The 20,716-nt window shown below is 41.3% G+C and overlaps 3 protein-coding genes across 3 annotated transcripts; 2 read left to right on the top strand and 1 right to left on the bottom strand.

Moving 5' to 3' along the window:
• Positions 1–6,148: 6,148 nt before the first annotated feature.
• Positions 6,149–9,220, top strand: BDBG_03597 (GTP-binding protein). The gene is made up of 2 exons (XM_031721321.1): positions 6,149–7,044; positions 7,137–9,220. Exons 1-2 carry the CDS (start codon positions 6,536–6,538, stop codon positions 7,390–7,392), a joined length of 765 nt encoding a protein of 254 aa, XP_031577835.1. The 5' UTR covers positions 6,149–6,535; the 3' UTR covers positions 7,393–9,220.
• BDBG_03598 (F-box and WD-40 domain-containing protein CDC4) lies at positions 7,882–13,358 on the bottom strand. Its single transcript, XM_002626388.2, has 3 exons — positions 12,139–13,358; positions 9,269–12,016; positions 7,882–9,186 (listed from the first exon to the last, which is right to left on the bottom strand). Exons 1-3 carry the CDS (start codon positions 12,664–12,666, stop codon positions 9,055–9,057), a joined length of 3,408 nt encoding a protein of 1,135 aa, XP_002626434.2. The 5' UTR covers positions 12,667–13,358; the 3' UTR covers positions 7,882–9,054.
• A 2,626-nt stretch (positions 13,359–15,984) lies between these two features.
• Positions 15,985–18,203, top strand: BDBG_03599 (meiosis specific protein Hop1; the record flags this gene model as incomplete). Its single annotated transcript, XM_031721322.1, has 8 exons — positions 15,985–16,155; positions 16,281–16,596; positions 16,687–16,852; positions 16,940–17,116; positions 17,185–17,251; positions 17,338–17,577; positions 17,649–17,877; positions 17,953–18,203. 8 exons carry the CDS (start codon positions 15,985–15,987, stop codon positions 18,201–18,203), a joined length of 1,617 nt encoding a protein of 538 aa, XP_031577836.1.
• Positions 18,204–20,716: the final 2,513 nt, after the last annotated feature.

Below are 20,716 nucleotides of genomic sequence, written 5' to 3' on the forward strand. Positions count from 1 at the left end.
TCAGTTTTCTCAGGATTTTGAGCAGGTTTTGAGATAGCAGATGTAGAGACAGCAGATTCAGCTGCTTGAGCATATGTTTTGTTCTGATTTAAAGAAGAAGAAGAAGTAGAAAAAAAAGAAGAAGAGTAAGATGAAGAGTCAGTGATTGTACTAGGAATTTTCATTGTTTTTTGAACTGTGTTTTAAATTTCAAGTTTGAACTTGATCATCTTCTGTAGTTATCTAGCCTGAGTATGAAGAATTAACAGAACTTCTTCATTCATCTCACTCAGACACTGCTTTTCAAGAATCTTGCTTGCTTTTTCAAGTTTCTGTATTTCAAGAACTTGTTGTTTCTCTATTTCTTCTTTCTTTCTTCTCTTCAGAATTTCAATCTCAGGAATAGCATTTGAGAAAGCATCTTTTTCCACATCAACTGAGTGTATTTTTGAACTCATTGTTCTCACTCAATGAAAAGTTGGTCAGGCTGTTTCAATTGAGATATTTATTGAACTCTTTTGAAAAGTTGATCAGACTGTTTCAATTAAGAGATTAATTAACAGTCTTGATCTGATATAATAGATCTTGATAACTCATACATCTGATAGAATGAACTCTGTGAGAAGGCTTTGATAACATGTTCAGCATTTATCTTATTATAAGATTTCAATATTATATCTTTACTTAATCAGTTAACAATGATCAGAATATTCTTACAACTCTTACTCTCAGATAGATTAATAGTGAAGTTAATTACTACATCTCATCAGATTCTATCAGATATATTAAGTAATTTCAGTAGATCTTTTCTACAGTTCTTTCATAAGATAATGAAAGAACAGTGATTACAGTTTCAGATAAAGTGTCTGATCCTGTTTAATATCTCAGATCAGTAGAATTCTTGAGAGATCATTTAATACAGTTATTCACAGTCTGAATAATCAATTATATATGAATCATGCATCTCTTGCATTATTCAGATGTCTAAGAGTTCAAAGTAAGAGACTCAGCATCATTCACAGAATTGTAGAGTATTATTATTATCAATTGAATATTCTGAGATATCAGTTCTTATATATAGTTCTGAAGAAAATCAGAATGCTTCTTATTGTACTGCTTCAGTGAGTGTTTAAAGAAGTTCATTAATTTAAGCTGCTGTATGTCATAGTTCGTCTAATATAGATTTGAAAGAAGTTGAGATATCAGTGACAGTTCTAATTGAAGAAGTATGTATAGTGTCATGAGCTGTTTCATCTTGATTAACTAGTATCTTTGAATTTAAAAGCTGATGCTCTCAGTTCATTCAGTGAGTATCTATTATATCAGATGATATATCTTACTCTCATTGTAAGAGAGCATCTGTCATTGAGTTCTGACTGCCAGATTGATAGTGTATTGTAAAATGAAAGCAGCTTAAGAACTCAGATTATTACATCTGTCATTCTGTAAGCTTATAAGTGATGATGAAGTGTTTGAAATTCTTATAATCTGTAATTATCTCAAATTTGAAGACACTTCAGAGTTCAGAGTCTTATTCTTCTAGATAGTGTATAATTATAAGAAGTTCTTTATCATAGATCTCATAATTGCATTCAGCAGAACTCAGTTTCTTAGATATGAAGATGCATAATTGTAGAATATCTTTATTATTATATTATAATATAGCTTCTTCTGTGACATAGTCAGAGAAATTAGCTTCAATAACTGTCTTATAATCAGAATCACATGTTATCAGTAAAGAGATATTAATGAATATCTTCTTTATCTGTGTAAGTGCAGCTTCAGTGTTCACTGATCACTGAAATACTGAGTTCTTCTTGATAAGTTCTGTAAGTGATCTCATAATATCTTAGAAGTTTTGTATAAATCACTGATAGAAGTTAGTAAATTCAATGAAGCTTTGTACATCTTTTACAGTGTGTAAAGCTTTTCATTTGAGAATGACAGAGATTTTCTCAGAATTTATTTGAATTCTCTTGCCAGCTTCTATGATGAAACCTAGGTATTTAGTACTCTTAACTTTGAAATCACACTTGTTAATATCAATTAATAGTTCTGCTTCTTGTAATTGTTGTAATACTCTTTACACATACTCTTGATATTTCTTTCTGAATTCATTAATGAAGATGAGAATGTTATCTAGATAAGTAAATGTAAATTCATTAAGAAAGTCTCAGAGTGCTTAGTTAATATACTTCTGAAATATACTGAGAGCATTGATCAGTTCAAAGAGTGTGACTACTCATTCAAAGAGATTATAATATATTTGAAATGCTGTAAGTTATTCATCTTCTTCAGTGATACAAATCTTATGAAATGCAGTGATAATATCTAACTTTGTAAATCATTGAGCTTATCTGATACATGCTAAGATTTCATTGATAAGAGATAAGAGATAATGATCTTTCTTTATCAATCTGTTCAGATCTCAATAGTTCACACAGAATTGAAGTTCTTTATCTGATTTCTTTGCAAATAGAATAGAAGTCACAGCAGAAGAGTTACTAACATGTATAAATCTCTTATTCAACAGATTATTAAGTGTCTTCTGAAGAAGAAGAAGTTTATCTCAAGATATATTATAAAGAGAGTCTCATAATAATTAAGAGTTCTTACTGTTCTACTTCTCTAACTTGATACTATAATCTATTTCTGAACCTCATAAGAGAGGTAAATTTATAATGTTATCTTATCAGAAGATATCTAGATATTTATGATATTATTGAAGAAGTTTTGTATAAGAATCTGTTATTATAGTACAGAATAACTTCTCTAGAGCTTTCTTAATATCAGTCAGACTGATGAAATAGATTAATATATAATTCTGCTATTGATGATTTTATCAGTGACTCTGTTAATAATTTTAATAATGATCTCTGTTTTGAAGTATTTTATAAGTGTTAACAGAGATCTGTGTAAGATTCATAGTCTTGTAAATATCATCTTTGTAAATTCTATTATTGTTAGAGAATATCAAGCTTCTATTTTAAGTATTCAATAAAATGCCTTATTCAGATAGTCAGGCAAGTTCTAATATAAAATTATAATTGAGATTATCAACTTCATATGCATAGATATCTTTATGTTAATATTCTTTAACATCTATATTTAGTTTCACTATGTAACAGATGCAAACATCTTTTGAATTATCAGATTCTGTAAGAAGTTGAGATTTTAATAAGAGAATACACTGAAGATTATAATATTTTATAACTGAAGATTTAATTATTGTATAGTAGTATAGACTGCTATTTATCATGATCTTTATATTATACATGTTATTTATCACAGTAGATATAAGAATTGCATTTATTATTATCTTTTCTTCAAATTGTTATTATTCAATCTCTTCAAGCTTCTGTTTATAAATTTGAACAGAAGCTAATCTTTTCTTTGTTTTATCAGAGTGTTCTTATAGTTATCTTCTGGCCCGGTGGCGTAGTAGTTAACTACGCTACTATGAAGCCTCAATTACCGGCCTTCCCCCCGGGGAATGAATGTCAAGAGAGAGCAGGTTCAAACTCTGCAATAGTTATCTTAATCACAGCTTTCACTGTTAAGTTATAAAACAGTATCAGAGACTCTCAGATACACTATAGTAAATCATTATCAAGCTTAAGATATTTATCTCAGAGATTTCTGAGTGCTAATTCTCACTGATCTTAGAATTAACTGCTTTTCAGACACTTTAAGTTAGATCAGTACTAGAGTGATTGAGATCTAGAGTGTCTGTAGAATAGTAAATTATTATCAAGCTTAACTGATCAGATCTTATCTCTCTGACTCTAGGTATTCACTTTCAGAGAATTGACATTTAAAAACTATTTAATTAGAATATCTCAGGTCTAGTAAGAATCTAGATAAGACAAGGTCTAGACACTCTTAATAGATGATTAATATAAGCAAGACTGTGACAGTCAATTGATAGACTGAAATACTGAGATTAATAGCTGAAAGATTAGAGACTTAACTAGAATTGAGTAGCTCTGATATTATTCTTAGTGAGAATCTCACTTATAAATAAGCTAGTTACAGAAGCTAGCTAGATGATGACTCTTTAGAGAGAATAATAATTTCTGAAGCAGATCTGAGAGAACAGAGATAGCAGTCAGTTATATAGAGTGTTAAAATATGTATATAGTTTAAGATATAAACTGTAGAGATCTTGTTCTATAGATCTCTCTTTACTGTACTTATTTCTTTCTATTCTTTTCTATCTATCTATTTAATATATCTATCTTTAAGACTATGTTTTGTTTTTCTTTGTCATGATATTTTCAAATAATTTCAAAGTATTAAAAGATGTTAAAATACTGAAATTTATAAACAGTTTTTGTATTCTGAGCTGAAATTTTCTGATTTTACATATCTGAAATTAGTAAATGTATAATAGTTGACTCTATAGATATAGAAAAAACTCTGAGAACTAAAGATTCTCAGATAGGTATTATAGTCTCTGACTGTATATATCTATAATTGAAGAATAATAATAATAATAATAATTATAATTATCTTCTGAATCTTTCTTCACTGCAATGTAATTAATATAGACAGATACTGATTCATTCTTTAAGTAAGAAGACACTAATCTTTCTCTTAAGTGAGAAGATATAGAGATTAATCAGCAGTTGAAAGCAATGTATTCTGATTAATTACAGTTGATATATACTTTATATTAACATCAGTCAGTGACTTCTTCAGAAGTGATCTCAGAAACTCAGAAGCTGATTCAGACAGCAGAGACTCTTGCTTATATATAAATATTTAAGTTCACTCAGTTCATAGCATCTGTATTATTGTTATTATTCTTTAGTACAGATATAAATATATAAGTGACTGAGATGTAATATTTTCTATCACTGTTCTGTATATCTTTGAGCTTGATAAGATAGTTATTCAATGTTTAAAGCTGTGTACAGAAGCCTTTATAAGTTAGGTCTTTATTTACACTTATAAGAGTCTGTAAGAGTTTAAAAGTCAATATCTTCTTAAGTATACTAATTTTCATTTAATTCTCTCAAGATTGATCACCTGCTTCTAAGATCTGAGTGTCAAAGTCAGAAATGAATATTATAAGAGAAGTGTTTCTCTGTTAAACACTCTATAACTAATCTAATACTTTCTATTATATAATAGTATCTTAGAACAGAATATTAAAATATTTAATAATATTATCAGATATTTGTAATATAAGTTCACATGCTTTTATTCATGAATAAAACTTCTATTTTATATAATTCTTTAATTATTCATTGATATATTAATCTTGATTAATTAATGAACTGATAATATTTTCATCTATACTCAGTTTTACAAGCATTTTCATTCTTCATGATGAGTAGAGAGTGAGATTGAAAGTATTAAAATATATAAGAGTATTTAAGCATTTCTTCAGCACTTTTATATTTAATTCTATAGATGTTAAAGTTGCATGAGTTCTCTGTTAAGTTAATTATTGAATTTTCTTATATTCAAGTTATTAAGTTGTATATATATCTGCTAATACTATCTGTTACTATTGTAATTTTAACATTATTTAAAGTCACTGTGATATTACTTCTATACATATATTTAAAAGTTCTCTTATATTGTTATTAGACATGTTATTCATTGAATGTGTAATATCTATAAAGTCTGAAGAAGTGTAATTATATAAATATCTTATATATTTAAAGTATTAAAACTCTCAGATCTTTCACTGATATTCTCTTATAAAATCTTATTACAGAGTCAGAGTAACTGATAAGTAAGCTTTTATCTGAGAACTTATTATTCACTTAACTATTTAATTATTTTCTATTTCTTATATATTATTATGTATTCAGATATCTTCTCAATGAATAATTATTTCTAATAAGAAGATAATAAATATTTTTTAAGTATAAGAGATCTACACTGAATAGATCAGTATGATATTTATAGATCTTATATAATAAAGTAAAAAATGTTAGAGAAGAAAAGAAAGAGAAAGTGTGAAAATCAGTAATTGAAGTGAATATTTATATAATTAAGAATTGATTATAGAATTGATGGTAAATAATTAAGAAAGAAAGAGTGGTTTCAAATTACAAGAAAAGATGTATTGTGGGAGGTCAGGTACAGGCCAACATTTGGAAGGTCAGCTTACATAACGAGGTCAAGTGGCGCACTTAGCGAGGTCAAGTTTTCTGCTTCCTGGCCCGTGGTACGGTACGCACGGTAGCAAATTCTTATTAATAATTAATCAGGTGCTAATTCTCACTGATCTTACGCTGAGTAGAGGGAATATCGAATCATCATCAAACTTAACTAGCCACCACACCCACCTCCGCGGGATTACCATACACTCGTAATAGGCGGTGGTTAGCCAATTGGTAGGCTGGAATACTGAGAGTGACAGCTGAAAATTCAAAGCTCCACGCCGGGCGCCGAAAATTGTCCAATTGAAGAATTACAGCCACAGTACACCCTTTTATTCCCAATATATCCCAGCATTCTATCCTCTAATTTCATAAACACCTCCTGGTCCTCCCGACAAATCCATAGCACCCACCGGTAGTGCACAACAACGGCAACGATGGCCGCCGCCAAATCTGCAACCAACACAGTCAAAAGCCTCCTCAGGGTCGCGGAACGACCGCTACAAATACCCGGTACTAAGCTCGCAGCCTCTACACCGCCCGCCCAACTCGATTTATTTGACTATTGCTTCTACTACGATACATTAGCCCCAACCCCCCAACAGCTCCAACACAGCGCCGACGTCTTCAGGGCGTCCAACCACTCGCCCATCCGGATGTGGACAGCCAGCGAATTCCGCACGATACCCATGTCCGATGTGCCCGAGGTAGCGTTCCTGGGCCGCTCGAACTCGGGCAAATCGTCGTTGCTGAATGCGATTATGGAGAAAAATATGTGTTTTACATCGGCGACGTTGGGGCTGACGACGACGTTGAATGCGTATGGGATTGGGGGGAAGAAGGGCGGGGAGGCCAAGGTTGTTCTTGTTGATACGCCCGGTTATGGGAAGGGGAGTAATGAGGAGTGGGGGGAGGAGATTCTTAAGTACCTGACGAAGAGGAAGCAGTGCGTATCCCATACTTATATACATATACAAAAAAAAAAGGAAAAAACCCTCACTAACCAAACAAAAAAAAAAAAAAAACCACATCCCACAGACTCCGCCGCACTTACATCCTCATCAACTCGCACCACGGCATCAAGGCCGCCGACGCCGCCATCCTCTCCCTCCTCCGCGCCAACGCCGTCCCGCACCAAATCATCCTCTCCAAAGCCGACTCCGTCCTCATCAAGGGCGGCCAGAAGCGGGGCGCCCGCGGCCTCCGGCCCGAGCGCATCGACGAGCTCTGCCGCTTCGCCGACAAGGTGCGCAACGCGCGTGCAACCTGTCCGGAACGTGGGGAGCACGAGTAAGCAGAAGCAGAAGCTGCAGGAAGGGCAGGATGAAGGGGTCGAGGAGCAGGAGGAGCGGCCGGAGCTGGGGGCGCCGGCGCTCGGGGAGATTTTGGCCTGCTCGATGAAGATGAAGGATGAGGCGGGGTGTCTTGGAGTTGATCCGATTCGGTGGTCGATTCTGCGCGCGGTGGGGTTGGGGATTGGGGTTGGGGTTGGGGCGGGAAGGGGTGGTGGAGGTGCGGATGGTACGGGGATTGCGGGGGCCAACAAGCGCGGATGAGGGGCTAGATTAGTAGATGGTTAGATTGGGTTGGGAATGGTGAGTATGGTCTGTAGATGGGTTGTTGTATTTTTTTTTTATTAGCGAGTTTGGCTATACTTGGTGTTCTGGGACTTGTTTTTTTTTTTCCCCTATTTCACATTCACCCCCCACAAGACCATCTGTACCACTATTGGAGATGCTGTTCCCTGTTTTTTGGATACGCTGTACTTATATAGAACCTCAAAAGACTACATTTTTAACATCCATTTCAATAAAATAAATAGAACTTAGCTCCTACACAAAACAAAGAAAGCTACGTACCGTACGGCATACGTACCTCGAAAAATGATAAAATGAACAAAAAAAAAAAAAAAAATAGAAATTATATTACCCCAAACGTATACTTTGTACAGTAAATATTCACACAAGGCCTTCCAATAATGGAATAAAATAACTGTTGCAAATCGAGTGCTACCTAACCTTTGGAAAACCCTGGGTTGAAAATGAGAGAAGGAACAAAATAAAGCGAAACGCTCGCGTTGAAAGAAGTGTTTTCATGTGTGTGCCTCGAATAAAATAACCCCCCTTTCCCACAAACATGACGATTTCGGACACATTACACAAACAAAGACGTTTCATAATAACAAAAACAATGGGGGAAAATATAAGAATAAAAACATGCACAGAAGATGTTTATTAGAAGGATGAAGGGAGAAGAAAAGCAAAGATATTTTATGATAAGAGTAATAGGAGGTATGGTATCCCTGAAGAAAGAAAAGAAGCAACAAGAAGGCATGCTAAAACATTGTGACTAGATATACATGATAGTCATCGTGAATCAGGCAAAAAGTGAACAAGAAGATAAAGAAGATGCAAATGCGCAATACAATGTAAAAGTATGTTTGAAAGCGACGGAATGAAGAATAGTTTTTGCAGGAGAAAAAAAGTGGAAGATAAGAGGAATTGGTCATTGGTCAAATAACGTGATGGAAAGTGATATGATCCTAGGGATTTTGCCTTGCCCTTGACCCCTGGGAGCTTTCACTCGCCGTGATACTACACCTTTCCTCCGAGAGAAGGCGAATATGGGGCAGCAATGCGACAAGGCAAGCCCAAGATAAGCAATGATTTCCCCGAAAAGTAATATTTTGTTGTCTTCGTTGAGTCGTACGTGGTCGGGTTGTAAATTTGGTATTTAATATTTTGGTATCTAAAGGTCGTTGATGGCTTGGGGAGTAAAGGGGACCCAAGGAGAGACAGCAACGATCCTGAATAGTGATCGTGCCGGAAAGAATAATAACAATAATATCGACAAGAACGAACCGAGATGGTAGTCATAGGCGGATAGAAGGATCTTGTTTGAGGTAACTTTATAAAGGTTAGGGCCGCTAAAATGGTGAACAACACAGGTCTAGGCGTTAGATGTCTGAGCTTCCGCGTTCTGCTAGGCTCTCATCTTCTACAACTTCTTTCCCATTTCTATCGACGACGATGCGCGTTCCCAGACGCTCAGCAGGAATGCGGTCACGAGATGCACCAAAGTCAAGCACCTGCGACATATGGGTTAGCCAAGCGCTAAAATAAATCGGAATCGCTATTCTTCAAAAGATAAGAAAAAGAAAAGAAACGTACCTCGATATAGGTCAACCTGTTTCGCTGGACAGCAGCAACGCATCTCCTATCATTAAACCTAACTTGCCAAACTCCACTCAAATCAGTGAGTAGATCTTTGAGGAATTGCCCGCTTCGAGCATCCCACATCTTCAAAGTCCGATCAGAACCAGAGATTACTTTCTGGTAGTCATGTTGGAAGCAGGTAATGGCGCCAGTATGGCCACTAAATACACTCTGGCACTGTCCGTTTTCCGCATCCCAAATCCGGAGCGTGGAATCAGCTGCGGCTGATACCAACTTGTCTGAATGAAGATCCAACAGCCCAACGAGGGATGCATGTCCCTCAAGGTTGTACAAAACCGCACCTGTCTCGAGGGACCAAATTTTAACCATGTTGTCCATGGATCCACTAATGCAGCGGTTTCTTTTGTGATCTAGAACCACACTGTAAACTTTCAAGGTATGGCCTTGAAGGCGATGAAGCGCCTCTCCAGTAGATATTTTCCAGACTCTCACTGTGCAATCGTAACTTCCACTAACTAGGGTATCGCCATGGGCTGCGATAGCGCGCACAGAATGTTGATGGCCGGTCAGGGCACGAACGAAGTAGGGGTTTTCAGCGTCGGATCCACTTTCGAAATAGCGTGGATCTCCCGGTTGGGGAAGTCTCCAAATCCGCAGGCTCGAATCTCGGGAACCGGTTATAATCAACGGATGTTTTGGCATCATGTTTGGCGTTCCATCTGGTAATTTTCCAATTGCAACAGGCAACAAGATTTGCAAACATCTCACAGTGGAAGTATGTCCTTGGAAAACCTGGGTACACTCAGCAGCTGCAATGTCCCACACGCGGACCGACCTATCCGTAGATCCCGAAACAAGTGTATTCGCATGATACTCCAGCGCCCAGACACCTCCTTCGTGACCTTCAAGGGTTGCTCTTAATGCCCCCGTTTTCGTATCGTATACGTTAATATTGGTATCATCGCTTCCAGTGAGGATTTTGTCAGTATCAAATTGTAAGCAAGTAACGACGTGACGATCGTGGGCACGGAAAGCGATATGCATGGGCTTGACGTCGTTTCGCATCCATGTCTTATGGATGAGATGATGTCGCTGGTAGAGTGATTTGTAGAGGTGCAAGCTTCGTAGGGACGGTAGCCCAACTTCAGGGTACGGAACTGCCAATGCAGCTGCATTCGCAGCAGCGTACGGGCTTTCCGCAGCGATCAAGTCGTCCATCAAGCCAATAGACTCTAGATGCTCAGCTTGAGAGGATACTCCAGATTTCCTTTTCGCAAGCTTTCGACTCGTAACCCTGGTCGTCGCTTTTCGTTTGGGTCGTCGGGAACCGGCTGACAAAGGGCCTAGGCTCTGTCTCGTTTTCCGCGACGATAACCATGCCAAGGATGACGTAGACGCAGACGAGTTCTCACTATCGGATTTAAGAGCGGTAGAACATCGAAGGTCCTTTTCCTCATCTCCTGGGTTCGGGCATTGCCATCCCCAGCCTTCCTCAATAGCACGATGCAACTCCCCGCGTGGTAAAACATACCCAGCCGTCTCGAAAAGCTCTTTCCAGGACTTTTCATCTGAGTTAATAATGTGCCTCCATTTCTTCGAAACCTGCGAAGCCCGGCACATAGTTTTAACGTCGAAGTACTTGACGATATTGAGACTGAGCTCAAGCGGGAGAAGAGCTAGGAAATCGCATTTGAGAGCTGGATCGACGACGCCAGCCACAAAGCGTAACGTTGGTTTTGGACATCTTCGCAGCAGCTGGTATATCATATACGACTTTAGCTTATCTGGGACTGACTCGAAGTAATCCAACATCAAAGGCATATCCATCAAAGACAAAGCTGGCGACGATGAATCAGCAATACTACCTTCGTCTTTCCCAAAGCGGCCTTTAGCAAGAACATAGTCCGTAGAGCCCTTCTGCTTTTTTGAGCAGTGGTCAAGACTAGAATCCGTGTCACTCTCCTGCTCTTCAGCAGAATCGAAAGACGTGTCGAGATTTTGAGCATTCATAGCCGTGACCGGGGAAAGACTTGGGCTGGGAAGGGACATATCTTGGGCAGCAAGACTATCAACGGCCTTTAGGCGTCTAGTCGGTACTTGAGACGCCCGCTTGACCGAAGTCGCAGCAGAACAGCGTCTACGTCTTAACACAGGGTGTTCTACATCGTCACCCAGCTGCTTCCCATTACTATTAATATTATCATTGGATGTCGATTGACCTACGAGCTCCTCGGTATTCAATCCAGTTCGACGCTCAAATAATGGTGATCTCTGGACTTGGGCGGCCTTGTCCTTGCGCGAGTGCGGCAACGGGCTGAGAAGCTTTTGGTTTTCTTCCGCCAAGGATCCGGGTGAATATTCGAAAGACGACTTTCCAAAAGACCCTAAGCTGCAGATTCGTCGACGGTTGCTCTGGTCTTTACCCATATTGAAGCTGTTATGTTCTGTTTCTGGCGTGGCCAAACCAACGTCCTTGTTGAGTCGAGCAGCGTCCAAGTGTGACTGCGCGTTACGACGACGGGTGATGGAGTCTGCTGCAAGAGCGGTTGCAGAACGCGTCCGCTTCATTTCATGGGAAGATTCGGGTAGAGAAATCGGTGATACCGGTCGTCGTCTCAGCCTTTGGCGTGGGTCTTCTGCGGGACGTGAGCGCCTAGGTAGAGCGGTTTTTCGGGACTCATAAGTTGATATAGACCGGATAACCCCGTCAGATGCCCTTAGGGCTTCAGCCTGCTGTTTCAACTATTTGACATGTTAGTAACAAACAGGAATGGGAGTTTTTACCCATATAGACGCAAAAGTAGTCACGATTTACCCGTTCCGTTGAGAATAAATGGACGGGCAGGGCCAACGGAATTTCTCACCTTTTCGAAAGTGTCTGACGAATCCTCGGACTCGTTAAAGACGATTGAAGTGTCCCCAAGCTCAAAATGGATATCTTTTATCGAATCAGGCGTCGGGGTAGCAGCTAGAGGGTAAATTTTGGGGTCAAGAGGTCTGGACGAACCGGGGGTCTTCATGACCAGCGGAGGGAATTTTGTAGTGGTCGTTGTAGTTGTTGTGATGACAGTAGTTTGGGTGGCAGGAGCGAAAGAAAATTGGCCGACCGAACTGTTTGAGGGAAGACGATCTACACGGTCTGAACGATCCATCTTCCCATCGCAACTTGCAGGGTGTTCGAAGCTGGCTGGAAAAGATTTATATGATGAGGAGGGTTCGGGGAACTGTACTGGCGAGACAGACGCGTTCCGGGACAGAGTTTTAGAACTAGAGTCTGCTGTATCGTTGGGGCTCGCACACGGGCAGGGCATCGCCGTTCGAGATAAAGCAAATGGGCTCGCAGAGACACTTCCAGAGGCCGTATTGACACCCAGGGTACCAAGCTCCAACATTAAACGGACTTGTTACAGCTTGTTCAGATTCCTTGCAATCAAATCATGGTAGCCGGACGAGTACGGCTTCTTGGGTCCACCAGGTCCCAGGGTTCGGGCCAACAGCTCAGTCAAGGAAGGACGAGCAAACCTCGACGCGTAGTAGTAGTAGTAGTGAAGGGGATATATGAGCCGTAAAGAGAGGGGGTTAAACAAAGGTATTTGCGGTTGGCAGGTTGGTCGTGGAGAGTATGAAGCCTAAGCTATCTATCGAGTTAAATAGCCCGCCAGATTTGTGTACGGCAGCAAAGGCAGGACTGGGAGAGTGAGAAGGTAGAAATCTAATAGATCAAAACCAAAACCCGCGAAGAGGCAATAGAATGGAACGAGAATGCAGCACCTTGGGGTGCAGATAAGGAGGAGAGGAAAAAAGTGAAGGAAGTGTAGTAGTAGAGAGGGGAAGAAGAAGAGCAAGAGGACGACACCAGAAGAAAACAACAGCCGGAGTATATCACAACAGAGAGAAGGAAGAGGGGTAGGTATCGGGGGGATGCTATGCTGGTGTTGGTTTCTCTACTGCTCTACTGCTCTACTGCTCTACTATTGGGGTTGCGGGAGAGCAGCAGCAAGGGGAGAGGAGAGAGACGAAGAGAGAATTAGAGGAGAGGAGAGAGGAGAAGAGATACAAACGAGCGAGGACAGGACAGGACAGGGTGAGGAACGTGACGGCGGACGGACGTGGTTGCTTGCTGCATTGCTACCTTGGAAGTGACTTGAAGTGAACTGCCATACAATATACCAATCCAATACTGTTGTACAGTACATACATTATTACTAGGCTAGCTAGAATCGTCGGTACGGCCAATACGTCCTGTACGGTAACTTTGGAATCCTCCCTGGCTATACGCGTGGTGGGGGCACCGATTCGGGGCCTGTCTGCTCTGTAAGTATCTGGTACCCTCAACTACTGCTTTCCTAGGCTCTTGTTAAGGTATAAGGTACCTGAAATTCAGCCCCAGACCCGGCGCCTACGCTGACTTGGCATGCACGTTTGTTTCCATCCCAGTCTCATTCCATTCTGTATTGAATTGAATGTCTTTGCTTTGTGTTTGCCTCCACACATCTCTGCTTTCTCTACGGGTTCGTGTTGTTGTGTATGTATGTATGTATGTATGGAGTATATAGGTAGACGCGCCTGCCTACTTAAGTTACATACCTCCAGGCATCTTTACACATACACCATATCATGGGAGTGGTCAACCTCATTCTGGTCCTCAAATCAAATCTGCCCTTATGTATAGGATTAATGTAGATTCGCTTTTGTCCCATTGGTCTCTCGCCCCGGTCCTTCAAGGTGTTTTTATTAAGGTTGGGTGACGGCGGTTGGATCTTTGGTCGCCACCCCGATATCTCCAACCGAGCTGCTCCCGAAGATATTCCCTTTGTTTATTTTTTTCCTGGAAAACTGTTAACCAACCGACTATGACTTACCTTACACGGATATTGATTTACTGGATATCAGACTACAGCTGTGGCTATTATCCAGATCATAGCTCAGAGATACACATCCAGATTATATCTGACCCCAGATATAATTAATCCCCAGGAACCTACAGGGCTGCTCAACGCGTTGCCCCTCAAAGTTTGATACCACCAAGGAACTCCCTATTTACTTTCCCTTGGGCTCTTTTTGATCAATGTATCAAACCTCCTGCGCTTGTTTAATGTTCTATCCCATTTCTGTTGAAATAGAAAAATCGCCGCCCTGGAGGGTGAGGAAATCACGAGTCTTTTTCGACCCTCTCTATATATCATATCGCATCACACGTCAATGGGCCTTTTCTTTCCAGTTCTTCATGTATATGTCCCTATTGATGCATACAGAGTGGTTTTGATATCACAATGTATATCATCTTGCATCAGTTGTTTTCTCTTTGATATCCTCCACTCCATGTTTCTTCTATCTAGAAATCGCCCTGTTCACATCTCTGCCATTCTGTGAATCCAATATGCTATGCAATTTCATCCTCTTACGGTTTCTCTCTGGCTGAATGGCGTGGCGAAAATGCCTAACCTTGCAGTCGAAGCGTGCCTGGTTTGATATTGTACTGGTTCCAGCAACTATCTGTATTTTATTGCACCTTTCTGCGTGTGCTTATATCACTCACGGTTACTGCTGTGTTTGATTCAGTTACCTCTCTCATTTAGATGCAAAAATATAGATTAATAGCGCATCAAAGCCTATGTCTGGCTTTGAACTCCGGTATTCCTTTCTATTTACTCTAATAGACAATCCATATTGGAAAAGGACACTATTCTTTGAAACATAAAGGCCACAAATGTTTTTATTATGTCTAAAAAAGAAGATTGCATTTCAAAAATTGTTTGACATATCTATTATGTTGTTCATTCCACTTTTCTTCTGATTGTCTTGGTGGTTAAACAATCAGTATAAATAGATTCCTGCCAGCTTTCTCCATGACAACACACTCCTTTCTCCTCAGTCTTCTATATCTCCTCTACCTTCACCTTTCACACCCTTCACTACCCCAGCCGCTGTTCAATATCATCCCCCATCCCACATTCCTTTACCAGATCCTTAATTCCCTTCGAAAGGCTGGAATTCCATCGCTCAATCCACTTCCTGTTCTCTTGCTATGCTAAAAAATCTCTCCTCTGCGGCAAACTTGTCCTGACTTCAAGTGTTCCCCAACACCTTCAACACTCAGCATCCTCATCACTCATCACTCTCTTAACCTATACTATTCTTTCATTTATCCCCTAACTTCATCAAGACTCCATCAGACAAATGGCACGCATCATTTTCACTGGTGCAGTCCAGCAGGCCACTGGAACTGAAGTGGCATCCAGGATGCCTGCTGTGAGTACTACAACTGCCATGCAGGCCTCAGTCCAGAAAGAACAGCAACAACAGCATGCCCAGGGTGTGAAACAGGCTCAGAGCCTGGCCTTGGTCCAAATCATGCTTCATGCATCTGTTAGTTTTAACCCCCTTATCACCCCTGGTACTACTATGTGGCTGTAGAGGGAGCTTGCTTATCTGGCTAACACATTCCCACCCCTTCTTACCCCCTGCAACAACCCAGTTTGGCACCTTGTTCTACCTCAGGTAAGAACTCGCCGTTCTCCCTCAAGTCATCGATCCTGTGAAAAATAGTAGACGCGCGTGACGTCGCCGACGGGAGGAAGAAAATATATGTGTCCACTTCCTTTCTATCTACTCTTCCATAGCCACTTACTTACTCCCTCGTGATATTTTCTTTGCCTCTTCTTTCTAGGGAGTTTTTACCGCTGGACTGCTTCGATGAGCGCGATCTCATGAAGCTTTCGAAACCGAATTCATACGTGTCATACGCGAACTTCGTCGAAGGAGGACCTGTTGCTTCGAATAATAATATTAATAGAAATACCCATGAGAGACGAGCGCAGCCATTGAAGATTATTGTGCGCGGCAAGAATCCCAAGGCGGATAAGTTGCTTGATCTTCTTGTGCGTTTAGAAACTTTTTTTCTTCATGTCATTCTATCCTTATGTTGTTCCGTTTAAGTTTTTTTTTTTTTTTTTTTTTTTTTTTTTTTTTGACCCTGCTACTAACTTAGTATTTTGATCCCCAGGAACATGGAATATTCGACGCCATTGAGAAAAACTTTCTGGAAGCTTTGCAGATGACCATCTTCGTCGATAAGACGAAGTCCTCGCACGTGCTGGAAAGTTATACTTTCACCTTTAAGTATACACCTGCAGCTACGGGCGGGGGTGGATGTAAACAAAAGGACGGCGGCGATGATGTCGGCAAGCAGTTGGCGAGCGTCTCCCTCGAATCGACTGGTTGTACGGCGGATATGAAAACTGTCAAGACGGCACGACATGGTTTGGAGATGATTGTTCGCCGCTTGATTACGCTGAGCGCGTTTTTGCCTATGCTGCCGAGTATGTTCATAAAACAATATTCCTTTTTTTTTTTCTTTTTTCTTCTCTCAACAGTTAGTGCCCTATTGCTAAAGGTTTTGGGCTCATCAGATGAACGGTACATGGAGTTACATCTCTTTTACACTGACGGTTCTCCTCCCGGGTACGAACCGCCTGGATTTAAGGCAGCAGAGCATAACGATCTATTATTTGCGCAGAATGAGATGTGGTCCAGGGAAACACAATCGTGTGGTGCTATGGAGACGGGGATCCACAGGTAATATATGATACATATTTCCATCCCCCTTTTATCTGCCTTGGTGCGACATGATGAAGGGCGTGCTAATTCCTTTTGTGCTTAAAGTGTTGGGCTGAAGATTAGTTCTTTGAAATGGTCTGGGACGGACTACCCGAGCTCGGAATATGTGCCAGAAATCCCAGCGGATATTGGGTATAGCAATAGAGTTCGCCGTGATGAAGACATTGGTATTAGCGAGATGGATGTTGCTGTTCAGGACCTTGGATTGTCGACTCAGGGTTCGTTGCACCGCGGATCTACTTGTTACTGTTAGATATGGAAACTGACAGTTATGAGCTCTAAATAGGGAGTAGCCAGGTTTCGACCCAGACCCGCCAAGATGAAGCTTTTAAGAAAGATCTACAGAAGATGATTCCGGTATTTACATTATACGGTTTTTGAAAAGTTATAAGGTAGTACCTGTTGGAAATTGAGGTAGCTAACTTCAAATATCTATCCTGCAGCCCGTAACTTCAACCCCTGACAGCGATTTTATTCCGACTCAGAGGAATCCCGACTGCCTCCAAATTGCAACAGCAAAGCCACAGCTTTCCCAAGTCAAGCTGTCCCAGCTAGGAGCGCGGAACCAGATGTTCTCCGGTGAAACTTCACTTCATTACGATCAGAACAAGGGACACTCTGGTCATATCAACCCTGACGTGGTCCGTTGCGAGTGTGGATCGAATTCAGAGAATCGCGACATGGTACGTTGATATCCTCAGTGTATAATAAGAATGTAAAGCTAAACATCATTAATCACCACCTTCGAATTTAGCTCCAATGCGCTTTCTGCAGAACTCGGCAGCATTTGACCTGCTATGGATTCATCCATGCACAGGATCCAGCCATCCCAGAGACTCATGCGTGTTACAAATGTCTTCTTGAACCGCAAGAAAGGCATCTTGTGCAGGATATGCGGACGCTGGTTCTGTTGCGTCGGGCTCTTCGGGTCATTATTGAAGAGGGTTACCCGAATCGAGTTCGGGATTTTGCTCAGAAGTTGAGTATGTATTATTTATTGCTAGCCCCCATTGACAAAAGTCCAATGCTAAAAAAGAAAATTCTTTCGTTTTACGTAGATTGCAATGGCCAGACAATTGTCCAGATTACGGATATGTTGAGGAAGCAGGGATTTCTGCTCGCCACCCCTGGATCTAAGTCGAAAGGGTTCCTAGAGAAGGGGCTTCCGAAGTTCACGCTCTCCACAGAAACTGCTGTTAAGCAGAGGCTTCGGAACGAGATCTTTAACCCGCTCGCGAAAATAACTCACCATGTATGTTTATTCTTCTCCTGTGGCTGCGGTACAGTTGACTGGCAAGTGGCACACTAATTTCTATATCGTCATTGTGTTTGTTAGTATAACCTGCCAGATAATCAAAATAGGCGCGTGGGCCAGCGTGCCCGTAGCGTCGAACTCTCATCGGGTGTTTCCAGTGATGTTTTATCTATCGAAGAGATTCCCCCTGGCAGGTAATATAGTGCTAGTACTACATCCAACCCCCCCCCCCAACACCAAAAAAAAAAAAAAAGAAAAAGAAAAAGAAAAAGGAAAAGAAAAAGCCCAGCATATCATTTGGTGCGTTTAAAAATGAAATAACTAACCGCAAGGCATAGTCCCGGTTACGAAGAACGTCGCCGCAAAAGCAAGATTGGCGGAACAACCAATGCAACCGGCAAGGTCCCTACTCCAGAAGTGAATGAGATCCGGAGTGCATGGAAGGCGCTCGGATCGAGCTTGGATTCAGTAAAGCCGGTGCAGCCCAGCGGAGATTCTCAGACCGAGACTCAAACTCAAACCCAAACGCAGGCGCGGGCGCAGAAACGGAAGCCAAACCGCAGTATCATGGGTGATGAATCAGGGTTTGGGTTTGGATCGGCTAGCGACCCGCGGGGACAGACATGCGTGGCAGGGTTTCACCAGGAGACAGAAGCAGACCCGTACGGCTGAGTGGGTGGATGACTTTGACGATGATGACGATGACGGCGAGGGAATCATGGCGAGCGGCTCGGATGGGGATAATGGTACTGCTACTAATCGTCGGAAGAGGGTGCGGTTGAGTAAGCTTGGGAGCCCGATTAGTATCTTTGAGCCTAGTAGTGAGAGTGGGATGGGGAGTGGGAGTGAAGGTGACGGTGGGAGTGGAAGTAGGAGTGCTAGTGGAAGTGTTTGAAGGGGTTAGCAGGAGGTTCGGATATCGTTATGGCGCAAATGTTATCTGGGCGGGTCGGGGTGTTAAGGGCTAAGGAGTTGTTTGCTCTCTTGTGGAGAGTAATGACCTATATTGACTGCAGAGAGCTGATGGGTGAGATACATATAACGCATCCCCCTATTGCTATTGCTGATTTTATGACGCAGCATTTCACCTTTGCTCTTTGTTTTATATCTGTCTCCCCCATCCGCCCCATCCGCCCCCTTTCTTCTTTTCTTTTCTTTTTATTTTCTACTATACTTCTCCCCCAGGTTTGTTGCATGTTTTATTAGTTACCTATCGCCAACCCTTTGATTCCCCGATCTCCCCGATCTACATACATATGCAACGGGGTCCTCTCTACCCTAGGCAAGAACCAAATGTCCCGAGCAAATCTCAACAGTATCTGTTTGCGTTTGCGTTTGCGTTTGCGTTTGTGTATATTCATTTCCCCCTTCCACCTCCGGCGCATGCGTTTGCTCTTGATTAAATCGCCACATTCCTCACCGCCCGCTCGGTTTCGATAAACACTAATTGTCTTGCCTCCGCTTTTAATCACTGCGGAACCCGTAAATGCTGAATCCTTGTGTGTCTGGTGGTTGCATTGGATTGCGCATAAGTAACTGTGTATGGGTTTTCTTGTGTTTGCTGAATGATTTATGGCATGTGAAAAGGAAAAAGTAAAAAGGAAAAAGGAATGGATGGAATCATATTGCTGTGTATGTTATGTGCTATTGATATATTTCCCGTTTGTTTTGTCCCTGTTCCGCTCCGCTACTTTCCCCCACGCCCCCCCTGGGCACCTTTTTATCATTCTATAAATATAAATACCCAGGTCCATACATGTACATGTACATGTACACCAGTGCAAAAGCGCTCGAATTAGTCCCCAGGAGCCCACTCACCACCGGCCAGCCCAAATAGAAAGCATATATATATGTATATATATATCGTTATCGTTATCGTGAGATTGATAGCTGGCAAAAGCGCGGGGCAAGAAGTCGCGGCTGATGAGGGTGGGTTGCAGAAGAGTGTCGTACTCGGCGCGGGGCGGGAGTTCATAGGGGGTTGGGTTAATATGAATAACTTTATATACGGAGGACACAGGGGTTCCCTTTGTACAGTACATCTACATCTACATCTACATCTACACAGTCTTTGGCTGGTTGGCAGGTTGTCTGGGATGGTCCTAGTTATATATTTGACACCTGCCTTATATATAACTATCAGTTTTCCCCGCTCTAAATCCATTCTCCCGCGAAGAATTGCTTATTGTACTGTATAAACCGTTCTGACTTCCACCGCAGATGGATGGATGGATGTATGTATGTATGTAACTTCGGCTCGCGATGGTTGTGATTGAAATATAAAATAGAGATCAGCCGGCTGCGAGCTGATGAGTTATGAGGAGGGAGCCGGATGGGATGGAATTGAGCATGAGCTCACAATCAACTATTAATTATCATCGATGATTTTGTGAATAGTCTGTAGATCTACCTACTCTACAGAGTTCGCAGTAGGAGTAATCATAAAGTTCGTGTCATGGTTGCTGGGATGGGATCATCATCAGAGAGCTTCAAGCTTCAAGCTTCAAAGCTCAGAGGGTCACTTTACTGTGCTGTTGTCAGCTAAGTTACTGGCTACTTGGGACAAA

Source organism: Blastomyces gilchristii (assembly GCF_000003855.2).
Source record: "Blastomyces gilchristii SLH14081 genomic scaffold supercont1.5, whole genome shotgun sequence".
Lineage (NCBI taxonomy): Eukaryota > Fungi > Ascomycota > Eurotiomycetes > Onygenales > Ajellomycetaceae > Blastomyces > Blastomyces gilchristii.

Coding starts and splice junctions, on each gene's coding strand:
- BDBG_03597 (XM_031721321.1), top strand. CDS start 6,536: ATGGCCGCCGCCAAATCTGCAACCAACACAGTCAAAAGCCTCCTCAGG. Junction 7,045..7,136: donor TACCTGACGAAGAGGAAGCA/GTGCGTATCCCA, acceptor CACATCCCACAG/ACTCCGCCGCACTTACATCC.
- BDBG_03598 (XM_002626388.2), bottom strand. CDS start 12,666: ATGTTGGAGCTTGGTACCCTGGGTGTCAATACGGCCTCTGGAAGTGTC. Junction 12,017..12,138: donor CGTCAGACACTTTCGAAAAG/GTGAGAAATTCC, acceptor CATGTCAAATAG/TTGAAACAGCAGGCTGAAGC. Junction 9,187..9,268: donor ACAGGTTGACCTATATCGAG/GTACGTTTCTTT, acceptor CATATGTCGCAG/GTGCTTGACTTTGGTGCATC.